Source organism: Pelophylax lessonae (genome assembly GCF_965119305.1).
Source record: "Pelophylax lessonae genome assembly, chromosome: 3".
Taxonomy (NCBI): domain Eukaryota; kingdom Metazoa; phylum Chordata; class Amphibia; order Anura; family Ranidae; genus Pelophylax; species Pelophylax lessonae.
Genome location: NC_138770.1, coordinates 517,185,007 through 517,211,246, shown reverse-complemented (window position 1 = coordinate 517,211,246; position 26,240 = coordinate 517,185,007). Strand labels below are relative to the sequence as shown.

The 26,240-nt window shown below is 41.6% G+C and overlaps 2 protein-coding genes across 2 annotated transcripts in view; both read right to left on the bottom strand.

Moving 5' to 3' along the window:
- Positions 1-26,240, bottom strand: part of LOC309549693 (sulfotransferase 6B1-like) — a 607,359-nt gene that overhangs the window by 449,304 nt on the left and 131,815 nt on the right. The window lies entirely within an intron of this gene.
- The window catches only part of LOC309550611 (uncharacterized protein), a 134,499-nt gene that overhangs the window by 70,233 nt on the left and 38,026 nt on the right, over positions 1-26,240 (bottom strand). Inside the window, exons 6-7 of the mRNA XM_082250954.1 lie at positions 25,263-25,419; positions 14,050-14,177 (exon numbers count right to left, since the gene is read on the bottom strand). Coding sequence (XP_082107080.1) covers positions 14,050-14,177; positions 25,263-25,419 — 285 coding nt within the window. The remainder of the gene's footprint in view (positions 1-14,049; positions 14,178-25,262; positions 25,420-26,240) is intronic.

Below are 26,240 nucleotides of genomic sequence, written 5' to 3'. Positions count from 1 at the left end.
CAAAGTAGTGCACAAGTCTCTTCCAAGTCTCTTCAAGTCACGGGGCGACTTTCTGGTCGTGGTAGTGTGAACCGGCTCTCTAAGTAAATGTGCACACTAATAATGAAACAATAAGGTGACAAAGTCAAAGAAATTAATAATAAAAACACACAATAAAGCAAAATGATTAAGGGTAATGAAAGTCCCAGAAACACTCGGTGTATAGAATATAGAAATACAAAGTCCTCCACCACAGCAGTAAAATTAAGGTTCTCCTCCATGGTGCATCTGTCAATAAGGCATGCCAGTGCGCTTACCAGATATTGGTAATAAATACACCAATCAGCTAAATTTCAGCGGAAGTTGAGTGGGTGCAGGTACACAGCCTTGAATGCTGACAGTGTGAGTTCAGGGACATGCACCCACACTCACATGGATGTCAAATTGAGAGCAGTGACTGTGTCTGTGCAGTTTCCCAATTGACATCAATAGGACTGCCTGCACAGGGATGCACAGAACACCCGCACATCCGTGTTCGGGTTAACACAACCTCGCACGGGCCTACACAGTAGCATGCCCTGTGTTAACGAGGCCTTACTATGTTTATTTTCAATTTTTTTTTTTTACAGTGTTATTTTTTATATTTGTTACTTTATTTAGGGGCATACAAAGAGACTGAGGTCATGGAGTCATCATTCCTTTTCTATGCAGCCTCAGCTGCCCTACGCATGAAAAAGGAAAAGTATCTGTACAGAAGCTCCAATTCATCCATAAACTGAAACATAGTAACATGTGATTACTATGCTTCGGTGATAAAGAAACGCAGAAGCAATCGGTACCGAACGCTCTTTGTGTTTATTGAGGAAGGGGCCGGTAAGCATGTTTACCAGCCCCACTCACTTCCACATTCTGACACTGGTCTTCCCCAGTGGCAGCTGGAGCCAGTTGGAGGGGGAGAGCAGCCAGCAGTGCTGGGGGGGGGGGGGGGTTCAGGGGAAGCAGTGTTGAATGGGTGGGGCATTCCAGGATGGTGGTTGGTGTGCACATTTGGAGATTTTGATTCCTCCTGAGGCTCCCCTACAGTAGCTGAAGCTGGTGGAAGGGGGGAGGAGGGAAGTCAGCCAGCAGTGCTGCATAGATGGGGTATTGGGGGGATCAGTGGAGGAGGGAGTACAGGGGTGTAGGTACAACAGAGTTAAATCCCCCTGTGACTCCCCTGCACCTGAAGCTGGTGAGTGGGGAGAGGAGGAGAAGCTGGAAGCTGCATGGGGATCACAGGGAACCAATGCTGATGGGAGTAATCAGGGGTGCTGCAGGGGTTTGGATTACTCCCAGTGTGCAGTATGCAGGGCAGCCATCAGGGGGGTACAGGCAGTACACTTGTAATGGGCCCCAGCTTCCAAGGGGGCCCAGGCAGCCCCCGTATGTGGCCCTGAAATAATTTGGTCCAGCCCCCATGCAGCTGAGTCTGTGGCTGACTCAGCTGAGCTTTCAGAACGGAGCTGATGTTTCCTGTATAGTTTTGGCTCCATCCTGACAGTCGGAGTGAGTCACCGGCGGAGTGATATCAAATGCACTCCGCCTGTGAGGAGACTAGCTACAGGAAGCATCTTCCTCCAGTGCGGCCGCTCCTGAGTCTCTAGCCAGAATTTCCCACCAGCAGTACCCACAGCAGTACTAGCCTGAGCCAGCAGTACCCACAGCAGTACCAGTCAGCAGTACCAGCCTGAGCCAGCAGTACCCACAGCAGTACCAGCCAGCATTACCAGTCTGAGCCAGCAGTACCAGCCAGCAGTACCCACATGAGTACCAGCCAGCAGTACCAGCCAGCTCCAGAACCTTCTCCTACAGTTGATTCAGCTGCAGGATTGGGGCACCACCAGTGCAAAGCTTGCTCAGTGTAGCGGGTCCCCCGCATCTCCCGCTGGCCACCACGGACTTTACACAGACTCTGAGGGATACAGAACCTGTCAGCTCCTGCGGGGGATTTCTTCCCTCCTCCCTCTCTCTTTCACTGTATGATGTGAGCAGTGCTCGCAGGGACACGGTTTTGCTCCCTCCCCTGCATCCTCATTGGCAAGAGGAAGGGAGCCAATGTTAAAGACACTGCAGGCGGTAGCAAAGGATCATGGGACATGATCCACTAAACGACACCCCATAGCAATCTATATGGGGAAAAACTACACACCCCAATATCCTCTGGGGAAAAAGACAGGAAGGACACCATCTTGTCTGCCTGGGCAGACTGAGATGCCATGAGGCATGTAAAAAGACCGGAGCTAGGGGATAGGTGTTGCCTCCTGGGTAAGCAGATTGTTCCTGTCAAGCAGCCATGGCTGGTCGGGGACATCCTGCCTGAGAGGGGATCTCAGGCACATCTCCAGAGGCACCTGTACTGACGGTGTGAAGTGTTTCAGTTGTGAGGTAGCCAGTCGGGTTTCCTGAAGAGCCTGCCTTGTTTCAGGACATCTCACTTGGCCTTGACTGCAGGATTGGTGAGCGGGCATTTGCCCATTTGCAGGAAAAAAGGACTCTGCATGCAGACAACATTACTTATTTGCCCACACTTTTTACTCATTTGCCAAAACCTGGGTCACACTGACACCCTGCTGAGTAGTCACAGTGTCTGCCCTGTTGCCCGAATACGTCCAGGCTGAACTCAGCTCACATTAATGATTGCAGGGGAGAAATTAAGGTATTAGGTTGTACTTCCACTTGAATATGCAGGTAGTAAATTTGATGGCTTGTGCTAATGTGACAAACAGCCTGATGCGTTGGTTAGGAACTATAGCTAGTGAAGGTGTCTTCTGGCTTCAACAGTCCCCATTCCCTTAAAGAAAAAAGGCTTACCAGTACTTGGTTGCCCCCAGGTCCTAAAACACAATGCAAAAGTTCCTGACCAGACGGCACTAGGTCTGAATATATGGGAAAAGAAAAAGTATCTGTAAACTCGTGGCTTGATCAGGCAAAACAGCAGCTGGTAGTGGAATCCTGAGAGAGTCCAAGGTTAGGACAGGCAGCAGCAAGCAACAAGGAATCCAAATGACAGGTAACACAACTGGCAGGGCACTACCGGAAGGTAGCTTTGGGCTTCGAATACCTAAATAACACACCAGAGGAGTTCAGCCATTCAGAGCAGGACAGCCGGAGATAGGGAAGGCTGGACTGGACAGAATGAACGACCTGATGCCTAGCAATGGGGACATCCAGTATGGGCCCGCCACTGTTGGACAATCTGCATAGAGTGGGTGCCTTCCATGTTTCTTGGCAATGAGGATGCAAACACCACCAAAAGCAGCTGGCCAGCCAAGGTGGATGCATGAGTCAGACTCATGCTTTAAACATTTACCTTGAGAACAAGAAACAATGAAACTTAGAAAGTAGAACTAATAGCAAAACTTTTTTTTCATTTTGGATAGAGTAAGGGAGGATTATAACCTCTGTCAGGTATTTTTTTGCCATCTGTGTCCCTTTGGGGAGATTTAACTTCACTTTCTGTCACATAACTAAAATAGAAAGTGAAAGATCACTAGAACTAATGTCCCCATTTGAAGATTTCCCCTCTTTTACTTCTCTTGGAACAACCCAAAATCTGGGATTTTCTTTTACTTTCACTTTCAATGATAATGGTAGACAGGACAAATAGAGAGGGTGAAAAGATTAGAAGGTTCAAACATTGCCCTACCACCTGACTCAAGATTTTGACAGATCCGGTTATGACCTGGCAGCCTAAACAAAATTTCAGCATTGTTTGGGGAATTCCAACAAGTTCTTAGGTATGCTGCTCATTTGTCCGATCACCTATCCTGTTAAACAGCTACACTGTCCTTATTCAAGTTCAGCTGCATTTTAGTATGAAGTTCAGCTCCATGGCACCTGTTTCCAGTAACAACTGCAATAAAGTATCAGATTCAGCTACTCAGTTTCTTGTGTTCAGTTAATCTGCATTTCAAGTCCAAAGATTCAGCTAATAAGTCCAGGGGTGTCAGCAACACATGTTTGTGGGGTTTCCAGGTTCCTGCAACTACCTGAATTTTTTAAATTGCACAGTGCTGCAGTGCTCATGGCATTTGCATTGCAGTGCCGCTTCCGTTCATCTGACAGTGGCAGTTAGGGAAGCTCCTCCTCGGTTCTGGTCACATGACAGAGCTAAGGGGAGGACTTTCTGTCACTCTAAACTGCTTTTACTTCAGGTGAGAGAGTTTAGGGAGTGAGGAGATTTGTACTTGAGAGGGGTTGTACTGTGGGTTGAACTAGGGATCTGTACCTGTGGGGGGGGGGGGGTGGTCTGTACTGGGGGTTCTGTACTGAGGAAGGGCTGACAGGGGTTGGTTTGTACTGAGGGGGTGAGCAAAATTTGTACTGGAGGAATTGGGGCTGTTGGGATAGCTCTGTTCTGAAGGCTTGGGGGGGGGGGGGGGATTTGTACTAGGAGAAGGGGGGGATTTTTTTAACAGGTAAGAAGTTTTTTAAATAATGCCCAGGATGTTAATACAATGTCACAATATCACAGGTAACACATTGTACACAGGTGAAAATTAGACAAAAGATTGTTTTAAACAAAAATGCCAACCCCATCAAAGGCTGCAATATACATGTCACAGACCTTGCAATGTATGAATATCTAAAAGATAGTTTGTCCCATACAGCGAAATTAAAGTGTATATCAAATAAGGTTTAATAGCCCGAAGGTTTGAATCTTAAAACAGATTTAAACAAGGAATATACATTTGTGCTTATCTCTACCTAGATAAGATATAACCTCATAATAATACTAGATCTCCCCTCACCAGAGCCCTGCACTCTGTATGTTTTGCACTCCGAGCCCTGCAATCTGTGCATTTGTCATTCTTCAGCCCCACTTTATAGATACTATGTTGCACATTTCATACTCCTGTCCACTGCTCTCTGTATGCTGGGCTATATTTGTCATACTCCTGACCACTGCACTGTAAGTACATTATAAACTCCAGAAGGTCTTCTGTAAGGTTGCATTTAATTTATTAATAATGATTGTGCCGAGGCTTGTATGTGTAGCGCTATTTTAATCACTCTTGGCGGCTACTGGGGTATAATGAAGCCACCTGTGTAGTATCTAGGAGCAGAGTATATAATCTGTGTGATCAGGACAGGATTTATAGTAAGCGCCAGTGCCTCCACTCAATCAGGGCTTGTGATTAGCAAGTGAAATCCCAATTGAGAAAACATATCCATATAGACAGTAATCCACACACCAGAGTGTTTAAATGTCCATGTATTGAAGAAATAACATTCAGTGAACCATACAACATAAGAAATTCTCCTCAGGAACATGAAATCATTAGTAGTGTCTCTGTGTGTCTCAGTGAGGGGATGTTACAGCACTTACAGTCTCTGTTCTCCAGCAAGAAAATGTCTGTCTCTCCTCATGTCTCTCTTTTCTCCAGTCTTACCCAGCAATCCTTGCTCTGCCCTTTTTGATGACCTCATCCTTCTTGCAAAGAGAGAAAGATAGCCAGCAGCCATATTGAAAAAGGGCAAAAACAAACACTGCATAACAGGAATACACAATTGAAAGATGGGCAAAGAAATTATCACATCACTACATTCTGCCCCTACTGAAAATCCTTCCGGCCCAGCAAGGATATACACATAAAAGAACAACAAAAATTAACATCGTTGTCGCCTTCTGCAGACCACTTCTCCAGAAGCAATCTGTTACAGAGCTTAGCTGCAAAGAAAGCATGGTTAGTAATAAATAGGCATCATGCTAACTAGTCTAGAATGAGCTGCAATCATGTCCGTCAGAACATGAGGTTGTACATAGTTCTGTACAGCATAGCAGGGTCTTCCCAAAGTGTCATAAGTAAACACCGGTGGAGGACGTCGAACACGATCTCCTCTCCTCAACCCCTCAGGCATAAATCCAGAGAACTCTGGGACAGCATTAGTGGGGAAACTTGGTGCTCCAACCATGCCTGGAACTGTAGGCACAACATTTTGGGCTGTTGGTTCAAAAGCCGGAGTAGCTGGGTTCAAACCTCCCCTCTGAGGGAGGCCCCCATCAGTACTAGGTGAAGGAACCTGTACAGGAGACTCTGGTGGAGGTGTAAACCAGTCACTGTCATCACTCTGGTCTCCACTGTTGGCACAAGGCACATCATTAGAATCTGTAGCAATGTCAGATTGTGGCTCCTCATCAACAGTAGCAACTTATGGTACCAGAAGCAAATGATTCCTATGCCAGGCTTTGATCCGACCCTCAGGTCCTCGAATCCTGTATACTGGAATCCTAGGCAGTTTTTCTACAACTTCAAACAACTCATTTCTCCAGCGATCAGCTAACTTATGTTTGGCTGAGGGTCCCAAATTGCGGAGAAACACTTTATCACCAGGTTGTAAGTCTTTGTAACGAACTTTGGAATCAAAACGCCTTTTATTGGCAGCATTTAATTTCGCAGCATTTTCCTCAGCCATCTGATAGGCCTCTTTCAAACTCTGTTTAAGTCATGCCACATACTGATAGTGATTCCTCTGTTCCACTCCATCAGTAGACACGCCCAACTGAATGTCAATAGGGAGACGGGCTTCTCTCCCAAACATGAGAAAATAAGGAGAAAAGCCTGTGGATTCATGTCTGGTGCAATTGTAGGCATGTACCATAGCTCCAACATGTCGGCTCCAGGTCTGCTTAGCACCATTAGGGAGGGTACCCAACATGTTCAACAAGGTACGATTGAAACGTTCAGGGAGAGCATCACCCTCTGGATGATAAGGGGTGGTGCGGCTCTTGTTGATGTTAAGCAATGTTAACAGCTCTTTAATTAGGCGACTTTCAAAGTCCCGCCCCTGGTAGGAGTGAAGTCGATTTGGCAATCCATAGTGAACAAAAAACTTCTCCCACAGCACTTTGGCTACAGTTACTGCTTTCTGATCTTTAGTGGGATAGGCTTGAGCATAGCGAGTATAGTGATCAGTCATAATCAAAATATTTCCCACACCACTGCTGTCATTGTCAATACACAAAAAGTCCATGCACACTAAATCCATGGGACCAGAACTTTTCAAGTGTTCCATAGGAGCAGCTCGAGTAGGCAGAGTTTTCCGTTGCAGACATCTCACACAACAGCGGCAATGGTCTACAACAGCTTCCCTCATCCGTGGCCAAAAGAATCGGTCTTGGATTAATCCATAGGTTTTTTCAACTCCTAGATGCCCATGTTGATCATGCAAACCTCTCAAAACAGAGTTTCTATAGACTTGAGGGAGCACTAGCTGTCTCCTTCCAGGATGATCATGAAACAAATGTACCCTGTATAAAAGTCCATCAATTATTTTGAGCTTATCCCATTCCTTAAGATAGTAGGTACTCTGCTCAGGTAGGTATTTTCTCATGTAGTTAGGATCTTTGCGGAAAACAGACTCTCTGACATGTCTGATTATTGGATCTCTTTTTTGTAGAAGGATCATATCTTTCTTTTGCAGCTGGATGTTTTCTGGCACCCCTAAAGCAGTGGGGCAGCAATACATGTTTGGAATACACTCTTCACCAGCTCCCAGGGAATCAATAGCTCGTAGGTCAGAGAAAACAATATTGTCTCCTTGTACAGCAGTTGTAGCACAATAGGCAGCCACAATAGGCCCAGGTACTTCCTCCCAGTCACTTTCTCCCAAGTTAATGGGTAATCCAGGGCGCCTAGAAAGAGCATCGGCCCCAATATTCTTGGGACCCGGCTTGTACTTGAGAGTGAATTGATAATTAGACAAGGCAGCAAGCCACCTATGACCAGTGGCATCTAGCTTAGCTGTAGTCAAAACATAAGTGAGGGAGTTGTTGTCGGTTCTCACCTCAAACTGAGTTCCATACAAGTAGTCATGCAGTTTTTCAACAATAGCCCACTTCAGGGCAAGAAATTCCAGTTTATGAACAGGATAATTCTTTTCTGCTGGGCTTAGACTGCGGCTGATATAAGCAACAGGCATTAGTCCTCCTGGGTACTCTTGATGTAAGACTCCTCCCAATCCATCATAGCGGGCATCCACATGCAGAATGTATGGCTTTTGTGGGTCTGCATAAGCCAACACTGGTGCTTCTGTAAGACTTTGCTGTAGAAAAGCTTCCTCACAAGCAGAAGTCCATCTCTCACTGAAAGGAGTTTTGCGGTTTGTGTCCATGCCAGGGGTTTCTTTGAGCAAGTCATTAAGAGGCCGAGCAGTCTTGGAATAGCCTCTAATGAATCAACGATAATAGCCACAAAATCCCAAGAAGGACCTCAGTTCTGTCAGATTTGTGGGAAGGGGCCAGGTTACCACAGCCTCCACCTTAGCAGGATCAGTTGCTACCCCTTCTGCAGATACGATGTGACCCACAAAGTTTACTGAAGAACGAGCAAACTTACATTTGTCCAGTGAAAGTTTCAGACCTTCCTTCCTCAAACGATCTAGCACTTTAAAAAGTCTCTGGTCATGCTCCTCCAGAGTGGAGCCAAAGACAATTATGTCATCAAGGTAGACGATACATTGAGTGGGACAAAGGTCTCCCAGGGTCCGATCCATCAGACGTTGAAAGGTTGCAGGTGTACCACTAATGCCCTGAGGCATGCGAACAAACTGGAAAAACCCTAGGGGGCAAATAAAAGCCGTCTTTTCTTGATCTTCCTCACTCATTGGGACCTGGTAATAACCAGATCTTAAGTCCATTACTGTGAACCATTTACTGCCTTGCAGGGCATCAAGAGCTTCCTCAATGTGAGGTAGCGTGTATTGATCTGGGACTGTTCGCCGATTTAGAGTCCTGTAGTCAACACATATTCGCACTCCACCATTTTTCTTTCTGACTACCACTATTGGGGATGCATACTAGCTTTTAGACTCAGCAATGATGTTTTCATCTTTCATTTTGTGCAAGCACTCTCGAACATCATCCAGATCTTTAAGAGGTATGCGCCTGGATCTTTCTCTAAATGGGGTGCTATCTGTTAGGCGAATACTGTGCTGAATACTTTTTGCACACCCAACATCCATGTCATCAGTAGAGAAAACATCATTGTATTCCATTAGCTCCTCTCCTAGTGCTTGTTGGTGCTCTGCAGGACTATCAGCATCATTCATGTGAAAGTCTAATTTGGTTTCTTTCTCCATGACTTTAGCAGTGTAGGAGCTAATGGTTTCCACTGGGGTAACAATAGGCTACCTCTTTCCAGGCTGGTATTATAACTGGGTGTGTGGTAATGTTCCGGACAGTAACAACATCCATTCTTGGACATTTTACACGATAGTCTTTCCTTTCTGGTACTATCTCCCAGCCATTCTTTGCAGTCTCTTTTGTATCAGTCTCTAGCAAAAAGAAACTACCATTTGCACTTGGTGAAATTTCCACATAAACCCGCAACACTCTCACTCCCCCTGCTGGAAGCTCTATGGGATGCCTTTGATTTCCCACACACCCTCCAGGAAGATCAGGAGCAAAAGTTTGGCAGATATTTTGAAGTTCTGGAGCAACAGGCAGTGAAGGTAGGGGAGTTCCCCGTTGGGGCTGAAGAAACCGTATGAAAGCAGTCTCAACAGCTTCAACATTGGAACCCACAATCATAGGAGCATACTCATTACCCCCAGGTGGAGAGCTCACATAAGCAATAACTTTAAGTGGGGGATCCTCCTCAGCTATGACGCCAGGAATGCGAAGCTCAACTTCTAGGCAACCATCCATAAAAACAGGATTTTCTCCCACACCATAAACAGGCAAAGTGTCCACAGGTTGCAAAGGGAGGTGGTTTAAGTGTTGCTGATAGAAGGGTCTGTATATGATCGTCAGCTGAGAACCAGTATCAAACAGAGCAGTAGTGGGTATATCATTAACAAACAAATGGAAAGTACATCTGCGGCCTACCCCAAGTAGCTTGGTAAACGTTTGTTTTCTTGATCTTCCCTGTTTTCTTTGGTACATATGTCCAGCTTTACTGTGAATTTCAGAACTGTCAGCAAGCAGTGGACACTGACGAACTGTGTGGCCTGCTTGTCCACAGCAGAAACATTTAATGTGGAAGAGAGGCTTATCACTGGAGGTTTTATCAGCAGATAGAGCTCTAGGCTGTGGGAGTCTACTCACTTCTTTGTTCTTAGCAACAGTCTCATTTGTGGGCTCCACCCCAGAACTCTGTTTAACTTTGCTCTTGGAAGGGGTACTAAAAAGAATATCAGACTCCTGTCTCTTTACTTCAGTCATAATTTCAGTGAAAGTAAAGTTCCTCTCTCTCAAAACAACTCTTAGAACTGGTGATATTGGGTGATGTGGCAGTAGCCCCTTTATTATTTGAGCAGTCCTTAATCTGTCAACATCTGTAGGAGAGATGACCTTGTCAGTGAGCAATCTCCCCAGTAGTACTTCTAGCCTCCTCACAAACACAGAAACATCCTCTCCCTCTTTATGCTTTGTCTGTTTAAAATCAGCAAGCATCTGATCAGGGTCACGGTGCAGTCCATAAGCATCTGTCAAAATATCAATATATGCTTGAGCACTGGTACTTACATGAGTCTCCTTGTAAGCTCTGATGTTAATGGATGCTGGTGGTCTTAAACTTTCCATGATGCGCTGTTTTTTCTTTTCCTCTGAGCAGGTCCATTCCTCTATCACTTGCTGTGCAAAATCTCTCCACACCTCAAAGCTTTCTTCACCAGTGGGGACAGGTAGCACTCCTGAAAAAGCCTTTAATTTGCGATAAGAATCAGCATGTAAATTCTGGGCAATGACTTCAGTGACTTTTAGCAGCAGATGCTCAATATCTGGTTCCTGCTTAACAGCCGCAGCAGTCAGCATTACAGTTTCTCCTGGTGAAGCAGTTGTATTCAATGGTTCACACTTATCAGGCAGGGCTGGTAACTTCCGCCTTACTGGAGGTGAACTTACTGGAAATACTACGGCACAACCAATTTCTTCAGCCCCTTTCAGATATACACAAAAGGGCCCTTTAACTGGATTTAAATCCACCTCACTGAGACAGAGATAATGGGTATACAGTTCATAACTCTCATCTTCCTCTCTCTTATCCACAGGAGCGGCATACCGTAAGGTTTCATTTGCTTTTAGTGCCTCCTGCAGTTTCTGGACGCTCACACGGATAGGTACATATGAAATAGCAAATGTCCTTTTAGGTGGCAGTCCCTCTTCCAGGGCCCACTGCCTCACAGCTTCTGTAGATAACAATGACATGGTCGTTCCTTAATGTCCTGATCCAAGATTTGTATCTCAGCAGTGCCTCCAAATGTAGCGCTATTTTAATCACTCTTGGCGGCTACTGGGGTATGATGACACCACCTGTGTAGTATCTAGGAGCAGAGTATATAATCTGTGTGATCAGGACAGGATTTATAGTAAGCGCCAGTGCCTCCACTCAATCAGGGCTTGTGATTAGCAAGTGAAATCCCAATTGAGAAAACATATCCATATAGACAGTAATCCACACAGCAGAATGTTTAAATGTCCATGTATTGAAGAAATAACATTCAGTGAACCATACAACATAAGAAATTCTCCTCAGGAACATGAAATCATTAGTAGTGTCTCTGTGTGTCTCAGTGAGGGGATGTTACAGCACTTACAGTCTCTGTTCTCCAGCAAGAAAATGTCTGTGTCTCCTCATGTCTCTCTTTTCTCCAGTCTTACCCAGCAATCCTTGCTCTGCCCTTTTTGATGACCTCATCCTTCTTGCAAAGAGAGAAAGATAGCCAGCAGTCATATTGAAAAAGGGCAAAAACAAACACTGCATAACAGGAATACACAATTGAAAGATGGGCAAAGAAATTATCACATCACTACATATGTATTTGTTGAGCTCTACTTTGTAGCACATGAATTAAAGCATACTTTGTGTCAGGAAGGCACTAGCCATACTACAGATGAAGCCTCAAGATGTACACAGGTGAGCAGGCACAGATGCGCAGTTGCCTGTTTTTCTGTGCATAATTGTACACAGATGCATATGCACATTCTCAAACTCACCCGCGCACCAGTCGCTAATGTTGGTGCCAATGGGACTATTTAAACTGCAGAAGTTCTATTAGCCAGTGCTGACTGATCTACAGCTATTACCCATGTTCCTGTATCTGTTCCTGTATTGACTTCTGGTATTGAACTGGCTTGCCCTTACCTTGCTTCAACGCTACCTGCCCTGACCTTAGCTTGTCTCTGAATTTGCTCTGCCTCCGGCTCATCTTCCTAAATCTACTTTGCTGACTTCTGCTTGTATCCTGACCATTTTCTGCCTGCTGTTTATGCCTGTGTCTGACCGTCTGTTGCTGACCTGGCTCACCTGAACTTCCATCCAGTTATCCATCCTGTTCTGCATTCTACCAGGTGCCTGCTGGTATTTTACCTGCTGAGTGCTGCCAGTTCTTCCGCATCTGCTACCTGCCAGCTGCCTGTTAAGCACCTGCCACCTACTGCCTGCCCAATCCGGGATCTGTTTTTCCAGCGATCTGACCTGTCTTTGGCAATGCCCCTTCTACCCAGTGCTGTAGATAATGGAGACATCTTATAGACACTCATACAGGTCTCAGAGCCGGGACTGTACAAGAGGCCTCCCTCTACGCCTCAGGTTCTGCCACCAGGTACGTGACACTTTGTAATTTCAAGGACTTGGGGATGTGTGCGCTGTTTATAAAGTGACTAGGCTCAGATTTTACCAAGCAATGCCCCTAAAGCCCCTCTCACTGTTAGCGCAAATTGTCAATACCCATATTTTAGCATGGCATTATTTTCCTCTGGGTGGTCATGGTCTTTCACAATACTAGCAACACCCCTACTGTCTGTGATAAGCCAGTGCTAACTGTAGCCCATTTTCAATATGTTCCATTTACAACTACTCTCTTTTTTACCATTCTGTCTTTTAAAGCAAAATGTAAAACAGTTGGATCCACAAAAAAAGAAAAATGTATACTTACCTGTCCCACCACTCATTGTTTTAATCTTTGCTCTTTTGTCGAACAATGGCCTCTTCACATTTAACATAGTTTTGGTGTGTTAGATGCCTGGCCTCCTGCTGTGAGTTGTGGTTTCTTCTGGCAACATCTAAGTCACTACAGGGCACTGTAGGAACATAGAGGTCAGTGGAAGAAACTGCAGCGCATTGTGGAGGGACAAAAACAATCCTACATTTCCAGAAGTGTTGAATATAAAACTTTCAAACAGAACAAAGATTAAAACTGGAAGTAGGAGACATGAGTTTAAACCCTCTTTTTTGCTTTAAACCGTTCTTTACCCAAATACAGACATTCTCTCCTAACCCTTGCCCTAATAAAATGCTCCATTACTACTATGTAGCCATCAAATTTACTTTTAATTAGTCGTGTCTGACTTTTTCAATTCTGTCTGCTACTTGATGGCTTGGCTAGATCACAGTTTTATAACTTAACATTTTGTTTACTTTTTTTTTTTTTTAAACCTTGATAATGGTTATAGAAGCCTTTAGCTCCCTGTTAACAATCCGCTCCCTGGTAGGTGTTACATATACTATATGTGTTTTTCAGTTGGGAGCAAGATATTGTGCTTGTGTTAATTTTAAATGTCCAACTGACCTTTTCAATATATGGGTAGCTTTTTTGGTAGATATTGCTGGAGACTTTGTGATTTAACCTTTTTGAACAATGATAGTGCTATAAAACGTAAAGCTATGTGTGTGCGTGGATTAAATGTATCTCACCAAAGCCTCAATTCACAAAGCCACATAAGTCTTTTTTATTATGGTGATTATTTTATCCCTTGAAAGAGAATTTATACACAGAAATAAATGCATTATTGTACAATAATTTTGTGGTTTTGTCACTACAGGACACTACAAGACACAGGGGTCATAAGGAGGAACCACAAACCATTTCTCTATAAGATGGACCCTCAGACTACATATTTATTGGTTGATCTAAAGGAGATTGCACAATCAGATTGTAACCAACAGTATGCATATCAACTTTCCACTACATTTTATATGAGAGTACACAAAAAAATGAAAAACAGTACAGTGGTTTTTATTTAATACAATCACATAAAAACATAAGACTTGGAAAAAATATCTAATGTACCAGACCAAAAAAACTTTAAAATGTACAGTATTTTTCATAGTTTATCATATTTCCTAATTTTGTCCCAGCAAGATACTTCTCAAAATGTGTATCCACCTCTTTGCTCTGTTCTTCGGTAAAAAGGCTCTTCCAGTCCCCTACTTCTCCTTTAAAATTAATAATAAAACAAAAATAGGTTTTAATATAATTAAATAAATACAAATATAAATAAAATATTTTGGAATCACAGCCCGTGAAATGAACACCATTTTTAAATTTAACTGATAAATATGAACCATAATCTTTTGAAAGGCATTCATATAGTCGTTTGAAATCTTGTCATTTGAAACCCAGGGGAATGTATGACTTTAGCCCAGTGTACAATGATCATTCTAACAATGCTATAACTATTATTGCCAGCTGCTTACAGTACATTTCTGGGCTTATTCAGTTACAGTACATTGAGAAAAGAACGGTGCTTTATGTAATCAGTCAGAATTGTATACATATTGTACTCCACATAACACTTTGACTTGTCCATATATTTCTAGCATATAGTAGATAAAATATTTTTATTATCTATCACAGGAGTCGCCAAACATTTTTTTAACCAAAGGGCCACTTTGCTGCCTTCCAAAATTTAGGGAGCCAGAGTGTGGCCAGTGGAAGTAGGAAATGTCCTGGCATCAGTAGAAGTAAACAATGCGCCAGTCTTGGTATTAGGGGGAGAAATTGCATAGCTCTCATCTGTCCCTGATTTTGAGGCACTGTCCCTGATTTGAAACAAAGTCCCTCTGTCCTCCTCATTTGTCCCTCATTTTGGTCTGATATATATATACTCACCTGCCACTTTATTAGGTACATCTTGCTAGTGCCAGGTTGGACTCCTTTTTGCCTTCAGACTTGCCTTAATTCTTCATGGCATAGATTCAACAAGATGTTGGAAACATTCCTCAGAGATTTTGCTCCATATTGACATGATAGCATCATGCAGTTGTTACAGATTTTTTGGCTGCACATCCATGATCTCACACTTCCACCATATCCCAAATGTGCTCTATTGGCTTGAGATCTGGTGACTGTGGAAGCCATTGGAGTACAGTGAACTCATTGTCATGTTTAATAAATCAGTTTGAGATGATATGAGCTTTGTGACATGGTACATTATTCTGCTGGAAGTAGGCATTTAGAAGATGGGTACATTGTAGTCATAAAGGGATGAACATTGTCAGCAACAATACTCAGGTAGGCTGTGACGTTTAAACAATGCTCAATTGGTACTAAGGGGCCTAAAGTGTGCAAAGACAATATCCCCCACACCATTACACCACCACCACCAGCCTGATGTAATGTTCTGGTACCTCTGGTACCCTTTATTCCACTTTCCAAGTCAGTGTATGCGTCCCACCTGGTCTTCTGGTAGGTGCGCATACACCTTTAAGACCGATGCTGTCATCACTGAGCGCCGCAGAGCGGCTATTTCAATCGCCGGCGTTCTCACTCACATGTTCGTTCAAACTGCCTTGAAGCTCACATGCTCACAAGCGTACCTCGCTGTCGGAACCTCGCTACTGATCCCTGTACTAAGCTTACACTATCTAGCTCTGCATATTAAGGACTGTTACTATCATCTGCACTGTTGTTTAGATTGCTAGCTCTTGAGCCTACTAACATCTATCCTTGCACTGGGTTAGTCTCTCCTGTATGTCATCTGCTATCCTACCACCTACTACCATACATGATTGCTAACCTATCTGCATCCTACCTGTTACCATCTAGACTCTCATGAACATTTCTCTCAAGTGCTGTTCACCTATTGTCACTGTCCATACCTGTCTCTTTAGCTCATCACCACTATACTGCTATATACATCTATCACTCCAGGAACATCTTATTGAGTGTGTATATTTGTATGCTGAATCAGACAGACCACAGTGATGAGTCTTGGGAGTTGGAATTGGTATTTCAACGTATCTCTACATGACTACTGAGTGGAGTTTTTCTGCAGCTGCAAATCCATCTTGTTTCAGAAAACGCAGGAGCATTACACCTGAACTGTTGATACAAGGCAGGATGGATCCAGGATTTATGCCAAATTCTGACCCTACCATCTAAATGTTGCAGATGAAATTAAGACTAATCAGACAAGGGTAATGTTTTTATAGTCTTCTATTGTCCAATTTTTGTGAGCCTGTGTGCATTGTAGAATCAGTTTTTTGTTCTTAGCTGACAGGATGGCACCCGGTGTGGTCTTCTGCTGCTGTAGACTATCTGCTTCAAGGTTCAATGGGTTGTGCCTTCAGAGATGGTATTTTTCATATTTTGGTTGTAACAAGTGGTTATTTGAGTTACTGTTGCCTTTATATCATCTTGAACCAGTCTGCCCATTCTCCTCTGACCTCAAAAAGGCTTTTTATTCCACACAACTGCCGCTCACTGGATATTTTCTCTTTTTCGGACCATTCTCTGTAAACCCCAGAGATGGTTGGGCATGAAAAATCCCAGTAGATCAGCAATTTTTGAAACAATCCGCCTGGCACCAACAACCATGTCACATTCAAAGTCACTTGAATCCCCTTTCTTCCCCATTCCGATGCTCGGTTTGAACTACAGCACGTCGTCTTTACCATGTCTAGATGCCTAAATGCATTGAGTTGCTGCCATATTAGCAAATTGTGTTACCAAGCAATTGAACAGGTTGTACATAATAAAGTGGCCAGTGAGTGTGTGTGTGTGTGTATATATATATATATATATATATATATATATATATATATATATATAAAAATAAAAAACACACTTTCAATCTTCCAAAACAGTTCTAAACATTTCATCCAAATTCTAAATTGCTGCAGTCAGTATAAAAGGAATAATAATGGTTAAAAAAAAAAAAAAAAAAAAAAAAGCACTTTTGGCTCTAAATAATTTTTTTTTTTTGTATAATTCTGCTTTAAGGCGGGTGTCCTATGCCTACATACTGTTGCTAATAGGTGCCCCTCGTTCCCATCTCAAAAAGTTGGGGGTATGGAACGGTGCCCCATTGTTTGTCTCAGTGGCAGAAATTTTGCTCCCTTGTCTGTGACATTGGGCATCAATATAAAGAATAGTGCCCAAAAGGCCTCATCTGGTCCTTGTGCTGCAGTCAAAAAATGTGAGGGGTGTACTCACTTTTGTGAGATACTGTATTTGGGGGAAAACTGACACCCCCATAAGAGAAGCCCAGTAGAGGGCTGCATTGGGTTTGTGCTCCCGCGGGACCCAATGCAAATCTTGCGGCAGCGGGCGGTTTTACCATTGCTGCGGGCGGTCAAAAAATTTTGCAGAGAACCGCGGGTACCCGCAGGGAACAGTGCAATTTGGTGTAACGTATTTTCCAGGGTATAAGACAACTTTTTTTATAATAAAAAAGATACCCCAAAAAATCGGGGGTCGTCTCATATGCCAGGTACTGTAGCTTCAGCTAGTTACAGAACATCCCTATAAAAATTTTAGCCAGCTGGATGTGTATACAGTACCTTTGGCAACTTACAGAATGTCCCTGTGCTGTAATACTCTATGAACCGTGCTGAGCCAATCACTGCAATCGGTGTATTCTATTAATGCATACAAAGCCTGCTCGGATTGGCTGAGTCAGAGAGGCTTATACAAACTATGCCAATCCAAGAAGGCTTTGTATGCAATAATAGAATACACAGCTTGCCCTGATTGGCTCAGCATGGTACATAGAGTATTACAGCACAGGGACGTTCTGTAAGTAGCCAAAGCGTACTGTATACACATCCAGCGGGCTAAACTATTAATAATAGAGAAGTTCTGTGTGTAGCAGAAGCTACAGTACATATTAGGGCACATCCAGCGGGCTAAAATATTTAATAGGGACGTGATGGCCCCACTGATGTTATGAAATGGTGTTGCCTCAGAAGAGGGGGTAGTAGTATACGGCGAGTATAGAGCAAAACCACAGGAGTGGAACACAAACATTGCAGGTGCGGGCAGTCCTGGTCATACATTCAGCGGGTGCAGGTTTAATAAAACTGTCCCGCTTAGGGCTCTAAAGCCCAGCTCAGCCGCTACACTAGAGGTGATCTGGAGACCTGAAGAGACAATGGTGGGTGAGTAACATGACTGTTATTGTATTGTCTGGACATAAGTTTACAACGTTTAACCTCTTTCCGACCAGCCGCCGCAGATATACTGGAGCAGGCTGGCTCCCACATGCAAATCGCCATACATGAACTGTGCTCACTCTGGGGGGGCGAGCGCGCGCCACCGGCGGCACGCTCCTGCCCCCGCTCATCAGCCGGGAAGCCAGTGCGTGTGTCAGGTGGCTCCGATTGCCGCCTGACACCGACGATCTCTCCCCACTGACAGAGAAGGATGGTCGGCTGATGTAAACACAGCCGTCCATCCTTCTCCCTGGTATGATCACAGAGGCTATGTGATCCTGCTATCTAGGATCGCATGTCTCTATGATCATCTCACAAGCCCAACCCCCCACAGTTAGAATCACTCCCCAAGGCTTACATTTAACCCCTTGATCACCAACAGTATTAACCCCTTCCCTGCCAATGGCATTATTACAGTAACAGTGCATATTTGTAGCAGTGATTACTGTAGTAATGTCACTGGTACCCCCAAAAGTGTCAGAAATGTCAGTTAGGGGTCCGATCTTTCTGCCGCAATGTTGCAGTCCCGCAAAAAATCACAGATCGCTGCCATTACTAGTAAAAAAAAAAAAAAACAATAAAGATTACATACATCTTTCTCGTAGTTAGTAGACGCAGTAACTTTTGCGCAAACTAATCATAACCAATGCTTATTGTGATTTTTTACCAAAAATATGTAGCAGAAAACAAATTGGCCTAAAATGTTAAAAAATTTTGATTTTTACATTTTTTTCTTGAGAATGTCATAAAAAAGTATGTGAGAAATATTGTTGTTGTTTTTTTTTCAAAATTGTCGCTCTTTTTTTGTTTATAGCGCATTAACATTGATTGTCAATCCCAGAATCCTGTTTAACCTTGTTTTAAAAAGGAGGACAGAGCTGAAGAGACATAGAAATAAATGGTGTGAACTTTATATTACTAACAAGCAAGCACAAATATTACCAAGCAAGAATTTTTCCTTAAGAAAACAGTATTGATGCTTAAAAAAACAGTCCTTAAGAGCATTGTATTATAGCAATCAATAAGGACATTATGTTGGGAGGAAATAAAAGCGCTAAACAGCCATGTTACTCTCTTTTCTCTCCCCTCCTCTACCTCGGGGGTTGTTGTTTTTTTTTTTTCTATGAAGATGAAGGGTGCGGTTCTCTTCCCCCTCTCCTCTCTTCCCCCAACTGGTGGACATTCCCTATCTTCCAAAGGTTAACATATATAAGAGGAGTCATCAAAACTACCTATTTTCCAAAATGAGAGGAAAAGCCACAAAAGTAGGCGGGGAAAAACCCCAAAGGCAAACTCAAACTCTAGCACCATCAAGAAAGACATGACACAAGATGGAAGCCCACGGAACACGGGAACAGAAAAGAAACAACAAGGAAATGGTGAAAGAAGAGTTTCAGGAAGAATTGAAGAAAAGCAAATGAGATACTCACAGGGAGAAATTTCAAACCAAACAAGAGAAGATGGGGGAATGGAGAGTGATACTGATGTAAGCAAGTTGGAAGACCAAAGTTTAATCTCCCAAATGCCAACAAAACTGGAAATAGCAGAGATGTTCACAAAACTGGAAAATTTGGTAATAAAGGAAATGACAACACTGCACAAAGATGTAGGCCATATGCTGACACGCATAGAGGAGACTGAGGAAGAAGTGGACAATTAAGCCCTTGAGATAGCACAGTTGAAAGAACAAGTGATATCCTTACAAGCAGAACAAAAGAGAATGTGGTATAAGGTAGAGGATCAAGAGAATTGAAAAAGAAGAGAGAACTTAACGGAGGTAACAAGAGAAGATCTGAGGAAAACAGTAAGCAAAGTGTTCAAAACACTATTAGGTAAACCAACGGAAAAACCACTGAAAATAGAAAGAAAACCTCAAAGTATAACAGCAGAAGCCCCAAGAGATGTAATAGTGATATTCCAGTTTTATGAAGAAAAAGCAAAATTTTGGCAGAAGATACGAGGAGTAACCTCATTGGAATGCAAAGGAGCGAAGCTACAAATATTTACAGATCTAGCCCCAGAAACTCTAGCTAGAAGAAGACTACTGAAACCATTGCTCTAACAGACATGGATAAAAAATGGAAAATATAGTTGGGGTTTCCCACCATGTCTAATAGGACAGAAGGATGTTTGATCTGTGAGACTAAAGTTTCCAGAAGATCTGCAAGATTTTTACCTAAAATTAGATCTGCAAACACTGGATTTACCAGGATGAGTAGAAGACACAAGGAAGACAACATTCATAGAAGAAGAGAAGCGGCAACAAATCACCAGAAAAATGAAAAAATTAAGGACTTTAAAGAGACAATGGAGAGCAAGTTCATCTACTTCCAAAATAACTGGGACAGATCTTATAGGGAATGAAAAAGGAATGGTTGAGAGGGAGTGAGAAGAGAAGGGAAATGAGAGAGGAATGAGGGGGAGGGGATAGGGAAACTTTGAGATGGTAAGCATAGATGGGGGTAATTATAACGCTTCATAGAGAAGGACGGGACACTCGGTTTGCTGGCACACTCCCGGATCCAAACCCCATATTAAGGGGCGGGACCCGACAGGCGTATAGGTTCAAAGTCTTACCTTAGGGTAAAAGAATCAATGGTGGAGGATAGGTTTCTGGAACCACCATCGATTCTAAGGCCAGAATATGGCCACAAAACACCTAAAATACAAGGAAAAAGAGGGGGGAGGGGTGGGGAGGGGGGAATGGAGGGGGGAGGGAGTGAGAAGGGGAGAGTGGGGGGGATTATTTTTCTTTTCCTTTTTTTGGCGACCCCAAGGCTCCTCCCTTTTTTTGCTTCTCCATGCCACCTATCAGTAGGTTTTATATTTATTAGTGGACAATTGGATACTCAGCAATGGGTGACAGGGAAGGGAAGAAGTAAATGGTAGTAGAAAATTAATATGAATAAAATTACATATAATGCGAAAGGTCTAAACAGCTCTGTAAAAAGATATAAGATCCCTAAAGAAATTCAGGACTATTCAGCAAGAATAGTATTTATACAAGAAACTCATATATCACATGATTCAAAGGTTAAATTGTATTCAAGAAAATATCCAATATGGTATTATGGAGATTCAACAACAAATAGAATGAAAGGGGTGGCCATAAGATTTGCAAAAGATATAAGGTTTAAGGTAACAGAAAGAAAGACCGACCCGGAGGGTAGCTATCTCTTTTTGAAAGGAGAATTATATGGTACAGAGGTCACGTTGGCAAATTTATATTGCCCTAATAAGAACCCAATGTATTTTCTAAGGCAGACCCTGTGAAAACTCAGTGAATTTAAATCAGGAAAAGCAATAGTTGCAAGAGATTTAAATTTCTCTATGGATCCCCAGCTGGATGTATCATCTCATGCACGGAGGAGTGAAGTGCAGCAACTCAAATTAATTAAAAAAACATTATTTCAACATCAAATGATAGATATTTGGAGAATCCAACATCCCAGAGTGAAGGACTATACATTTTACTCCTCCGCCCATTGGACTTATTTGAGACTGAACTATATACTTGTGCAACATAGATGGCTGGATGCAATGGGTAAATCATCTGTTGAAGTAAGAACAATGCCAGACCATGCCCCTTTAACAGCGGAAATTAAAATAGTAGAGGCACAGAATAGGGTAAATAACTAGAGATTAAATGAGTCACTAATACAAGATCAAGAGATAATAGCCAAAGAAAATAGAGCAATATGTTTTGGTAAGAGGTTTCACAAGCTAAGATATGGGAAGCTCATAAGGCCTATATCAGGGGTATCTTACTAGCAATAGGGACTCAAAAAAAAAAAAAAAAAAGAAAGATTGAACAAAATAAATAATATACTAAAAGAGCTTTATGTGTTAGAACAAAGGCATAAAAAGGGAAAATAAAGAGAAGTACAACATCTACTAGCATTGAAAAGAGAAGATCTAAACACCATAAGGGAGCAGGAAACAAGAAGAATTTTTAACAAAGTAAATAAATAAAGATACTAATGGGGAAATACAGTAAATTAAGAAAATACTTAGCAAATTTAGTAAAGAAAAAAAAGTCAATACGTTTTATAGAAAAGATTAAAAATAAAACCGGAGAATTAGTATATCCAACAACAGATATAGCAAATATATTTCAGGAATATTATAGTGCATTATATGCAGTAAGATTACCTGGGGAACAGACAAAAGAACTAGAAAGAAAAGGAAAAATAGTAGCCTACATGAAGGAAGCTAAATTACCCAAATTGGTAGAAGGAGAGCTCTTGGATTTGGAATTGGAAGACCTATAACTCAGGAGGAAATCTGTAAAGTTTTAAAGGATATAGCCACGGGAAAGAGTCCAGGGCTGGATTGTTTCCCAGCTAGCTATTACAAAGAATACAAAGAAATATTAGCTCCAAAATGATATGCATATTGATATACGTTAGAAGAGGGATCTGTAATGAGAAAGGAATCATTATTGGCTCATACTATGGTGAGACCAAAGGAAGATAAAGATATTGCACATTGCTCTAGTTATAGACCGATATCACTATTGAACACAGACACAAAACTATATGCTAAAATATTGGCCACTAGATTGAAGGTTTTAATGCCAGATTGGATACATTTGGATCAAGTTGGATTTGTTCCTGAAAAGGAAGGAAGGGACAATGGCCTGAGAACATTGTTTCTCTTGCAAAAGGTAAAAAAAGGTGGACCAGCTCTAATCCTGTCAATAGATGCTGAAAAAACATTTAACAGGGTAGATTGGGGATTCGTGATAGCAACACTGGAAGAATGATTCAATGGATTAAAATGTTATATGAAAATCAACAGCGGCAGTTAAAATAAATGGGACTTTGTCTCGGGCCTTTGAACTGAACAACGGAATGAGACAGGGGTGCCCTCTTTCACCCTTATTGTTCATAATGACACTGGAACCCTTGCTCGCAACTATCAGAAATTGTATGGATATAAAGGAATAAAAATAGGAGAGGGGAAACAAAAGGTTGCAGCATACGCTGATGATATTTTGTTCAAAGTGTCTAGTTCTAGAACAACTCTGCCAAATATAATGAAAATATTGAAATATTATGGAGAACTAGAACACTTTAAAATTAATCCCTTGAAGTCATATATTTTAAATATAAATATAGACAAAAAAGAAGAACAACATTTGCAAGAATTCCCATTTAAATGGAAGGAAAAATGTAAATATCTAGGGGTAAGAATAACAGCAAAATTGAAAGATCTGTACCAAATAAGCTATATACCATTTTTAAATGATATTAAAGAAGAATTAGGAAAAGTATCAACAAGACCACTCTCTTCGGTAGGGTGTATTAACATGATTAAAATGGGAATTTTAGGTTCCCATTTAAGTCCAAATGCTCCCGATATACTTGCCACGGAGTTATTTTAATATTTTAAAGAAAGTGATAGTGGGGGTTATGTGGCGTTATAAAAAAAAAAAAAACAAGAATACAATCTGCATTAACAAGTAAAAATAAAACACAAGGAGGGCTAGCTGTCCCGTATTTTAAAAGATACTATAATGCACATTTGCTAAAAAGAGTTATTGACTGGACACAGGATAAAAGTTGGGTTAAAATAGAAAACACACAGTAGAGTAGAACACTATTGAATAAGGTGATTTGGGTACCACAACAGCACCGTCACTTTTCTAAAGATATAAGTGCACTCACAACATATGTAATTAAAGTATTGGATCTTTTACACAGACAAAGGAAATGGGATTATAATTCACCAATAATACCGCTTTCGGGAACAAATTATTTCTCACCAGGGAATGAGACACTATTTGGTGTATGGATAAAAAATGCACAGCTAAATGTTTTTATGAATGGAGGGGAATGATGTACAATGTAGGAATTAAGAAGCAAAAGGGATTTATTACTGATAGATGAATTAAGATATTATCAAATGAAACATTTTGTAAAGACACTGCCTCAGCCAATAAGATCAGGAGAGAACCTATTACCATTTGAAAAGATCCTTAGCTTAAAGGTTGCGCCGAAGCACTGTGTATCCCAGATTTATAAGACTCTTACTAGCCTGCCTTATGTGGAAAAATGGGAGACAGAGCTCAAAGTAAACTTGAGCGAACAAGAAAAGGAAGAAATACTGAAATTAGCTGATGGCACTGCTATAGACATCAATACGAAAGAAATTAATTATAAGCGTCTATCAAGATTTCTGTGCCAAAGCACAGAAATGCCAGCCGAGAAAATCCCCATTATGCTGGAGAGGAAGTGGGATAGGGGGAACAATGATAAATATATATGGTGGGAATGTCCAAAAATACAGAAATTTTGGCAGTAATATATAATCTGGATCCAGGAAATAACGGGAGTAAGTACAGTATGTCCAAAAACCCTGAAACATATTTATTTCATAGTGCCAATCTCACAATTAAGCAATATAAAAAGTCAGTGATTTAATAAACGCAGCAAAATACCTAATTCCAAAAATGTGTCAGGTAGCATAAACCCCAAATTTAAGAGACTGGGTTAGAAAAATAGAACATACCCATAACATGGAAGAATTGTATTATGGGGAGAAAATAAAATCAAAATATTTGCTAACATTTGGAGAGGGTGGAAAGTGTTTAAAGGTACAAAGAGATACTTGGAACTAATAGGGGTCTGAATTGAGGATAGGAGGAGGAAAAGGAGTAATAAAGAGGGGTTTCAAGGTTAAAAAAGAGGAGTGGTCGAGGGGAAGGGGGGGGGGGAGGTTGGAATAAGGGAAAAAAAATTAATGTAAGAGTTTTTTATTTTTTTATGAATATATGTATTTTGTGTAATGTAAAAATCAACAAACTTTTTATAAAACAAAAATCAGTGTTAAACCCTCTTGACAGCAGCTGTGGAGCAAGTTGTATCTTGTGTTGAGCCTTGTTGGTGTTGCCCCTGAAATGCATTGGCTGTTTTTAGATACGTCTTTTACTAATTATAAAATTATTTGGGATTCTGTATTTCTATAGTTTGAGCAACTTATAACATGCCTATTTTTACTTCTGTGAACAGATTTATTTTGCTAAATGAAAATCTGTATTTTTTTTTTTGTACATTAAAGTATAAATAAGTTGTAATATTTTACCTTTTCGGAAGAAAACATTCCCAAGATCTCCATGTGTGTTACTGGATTTCTCCTTCATAGATGAAAAAGTTGTTTTTTCTTTCACCAACTTGATTTGCTCATCAGTCAGAGCTAAGGCATAGAAGTCGCTTATTTTTTTCAGCTCTTTCGGGAGGTCCTTAAGACAGGAAATACATATATACATAGCAATTATTACTTTAATTATGTATTATTAATAGCAAAACTGTGTTTCTATAATTAACAAGATTATGTCACTTCCTCTGCAGTATTGAAGGGCACCTACCAGTGAAGGCACCTGCAAGATGATAGAACATATTCAACCAATTCACAATTTGGAAGGCTAACATTCAGTTTCATCTTGTTCACCTTTGTCACTAGTACATTCCTTATCACTCTCCCTTGGTGGTTTGGTTTGAAATCAAATATCTTTTTACCCATTTCTCACTAACTAGTCCTCCTTTTTCATTATTTTTTAGATTCTTCAGATTTTTTCACCCCATTTCCCTCGATCAACTCAAATTATTGATCTATTGAGGTACATATATATATCTCCATATCGATTTTATTACTTTATATTTGTCACTGTAGCACCAGTGAACAGTTTTATACTAATCCAACACTTTTACTCATATAGAATTCTTTGGAGATCAATATTTGTGATATCACCACTCAATACTTCAGTCACCCCCATGTATCATGGAATGCCTATTTGGTATGCCCTGGGCCACGGTCTGGGCCCCTACAGCTCCCGGAACAGACTTCTTTGACCTTTGGATCAATGTCCACATTATCCTCTTTTATAATGACTCCCCCTTGAATGCTGATTTGAGGTGCATCTGCTCCTGATGAGTGGAATTTATCCACGAAACGCATCGAGCCTAATATGGATGTACTCCCCTCTAATATTAACATGTTTTACTTGAATTCATACATGTCTTCCATCAATGACTTATCCCTCCCAATGTATATCCCACCAAT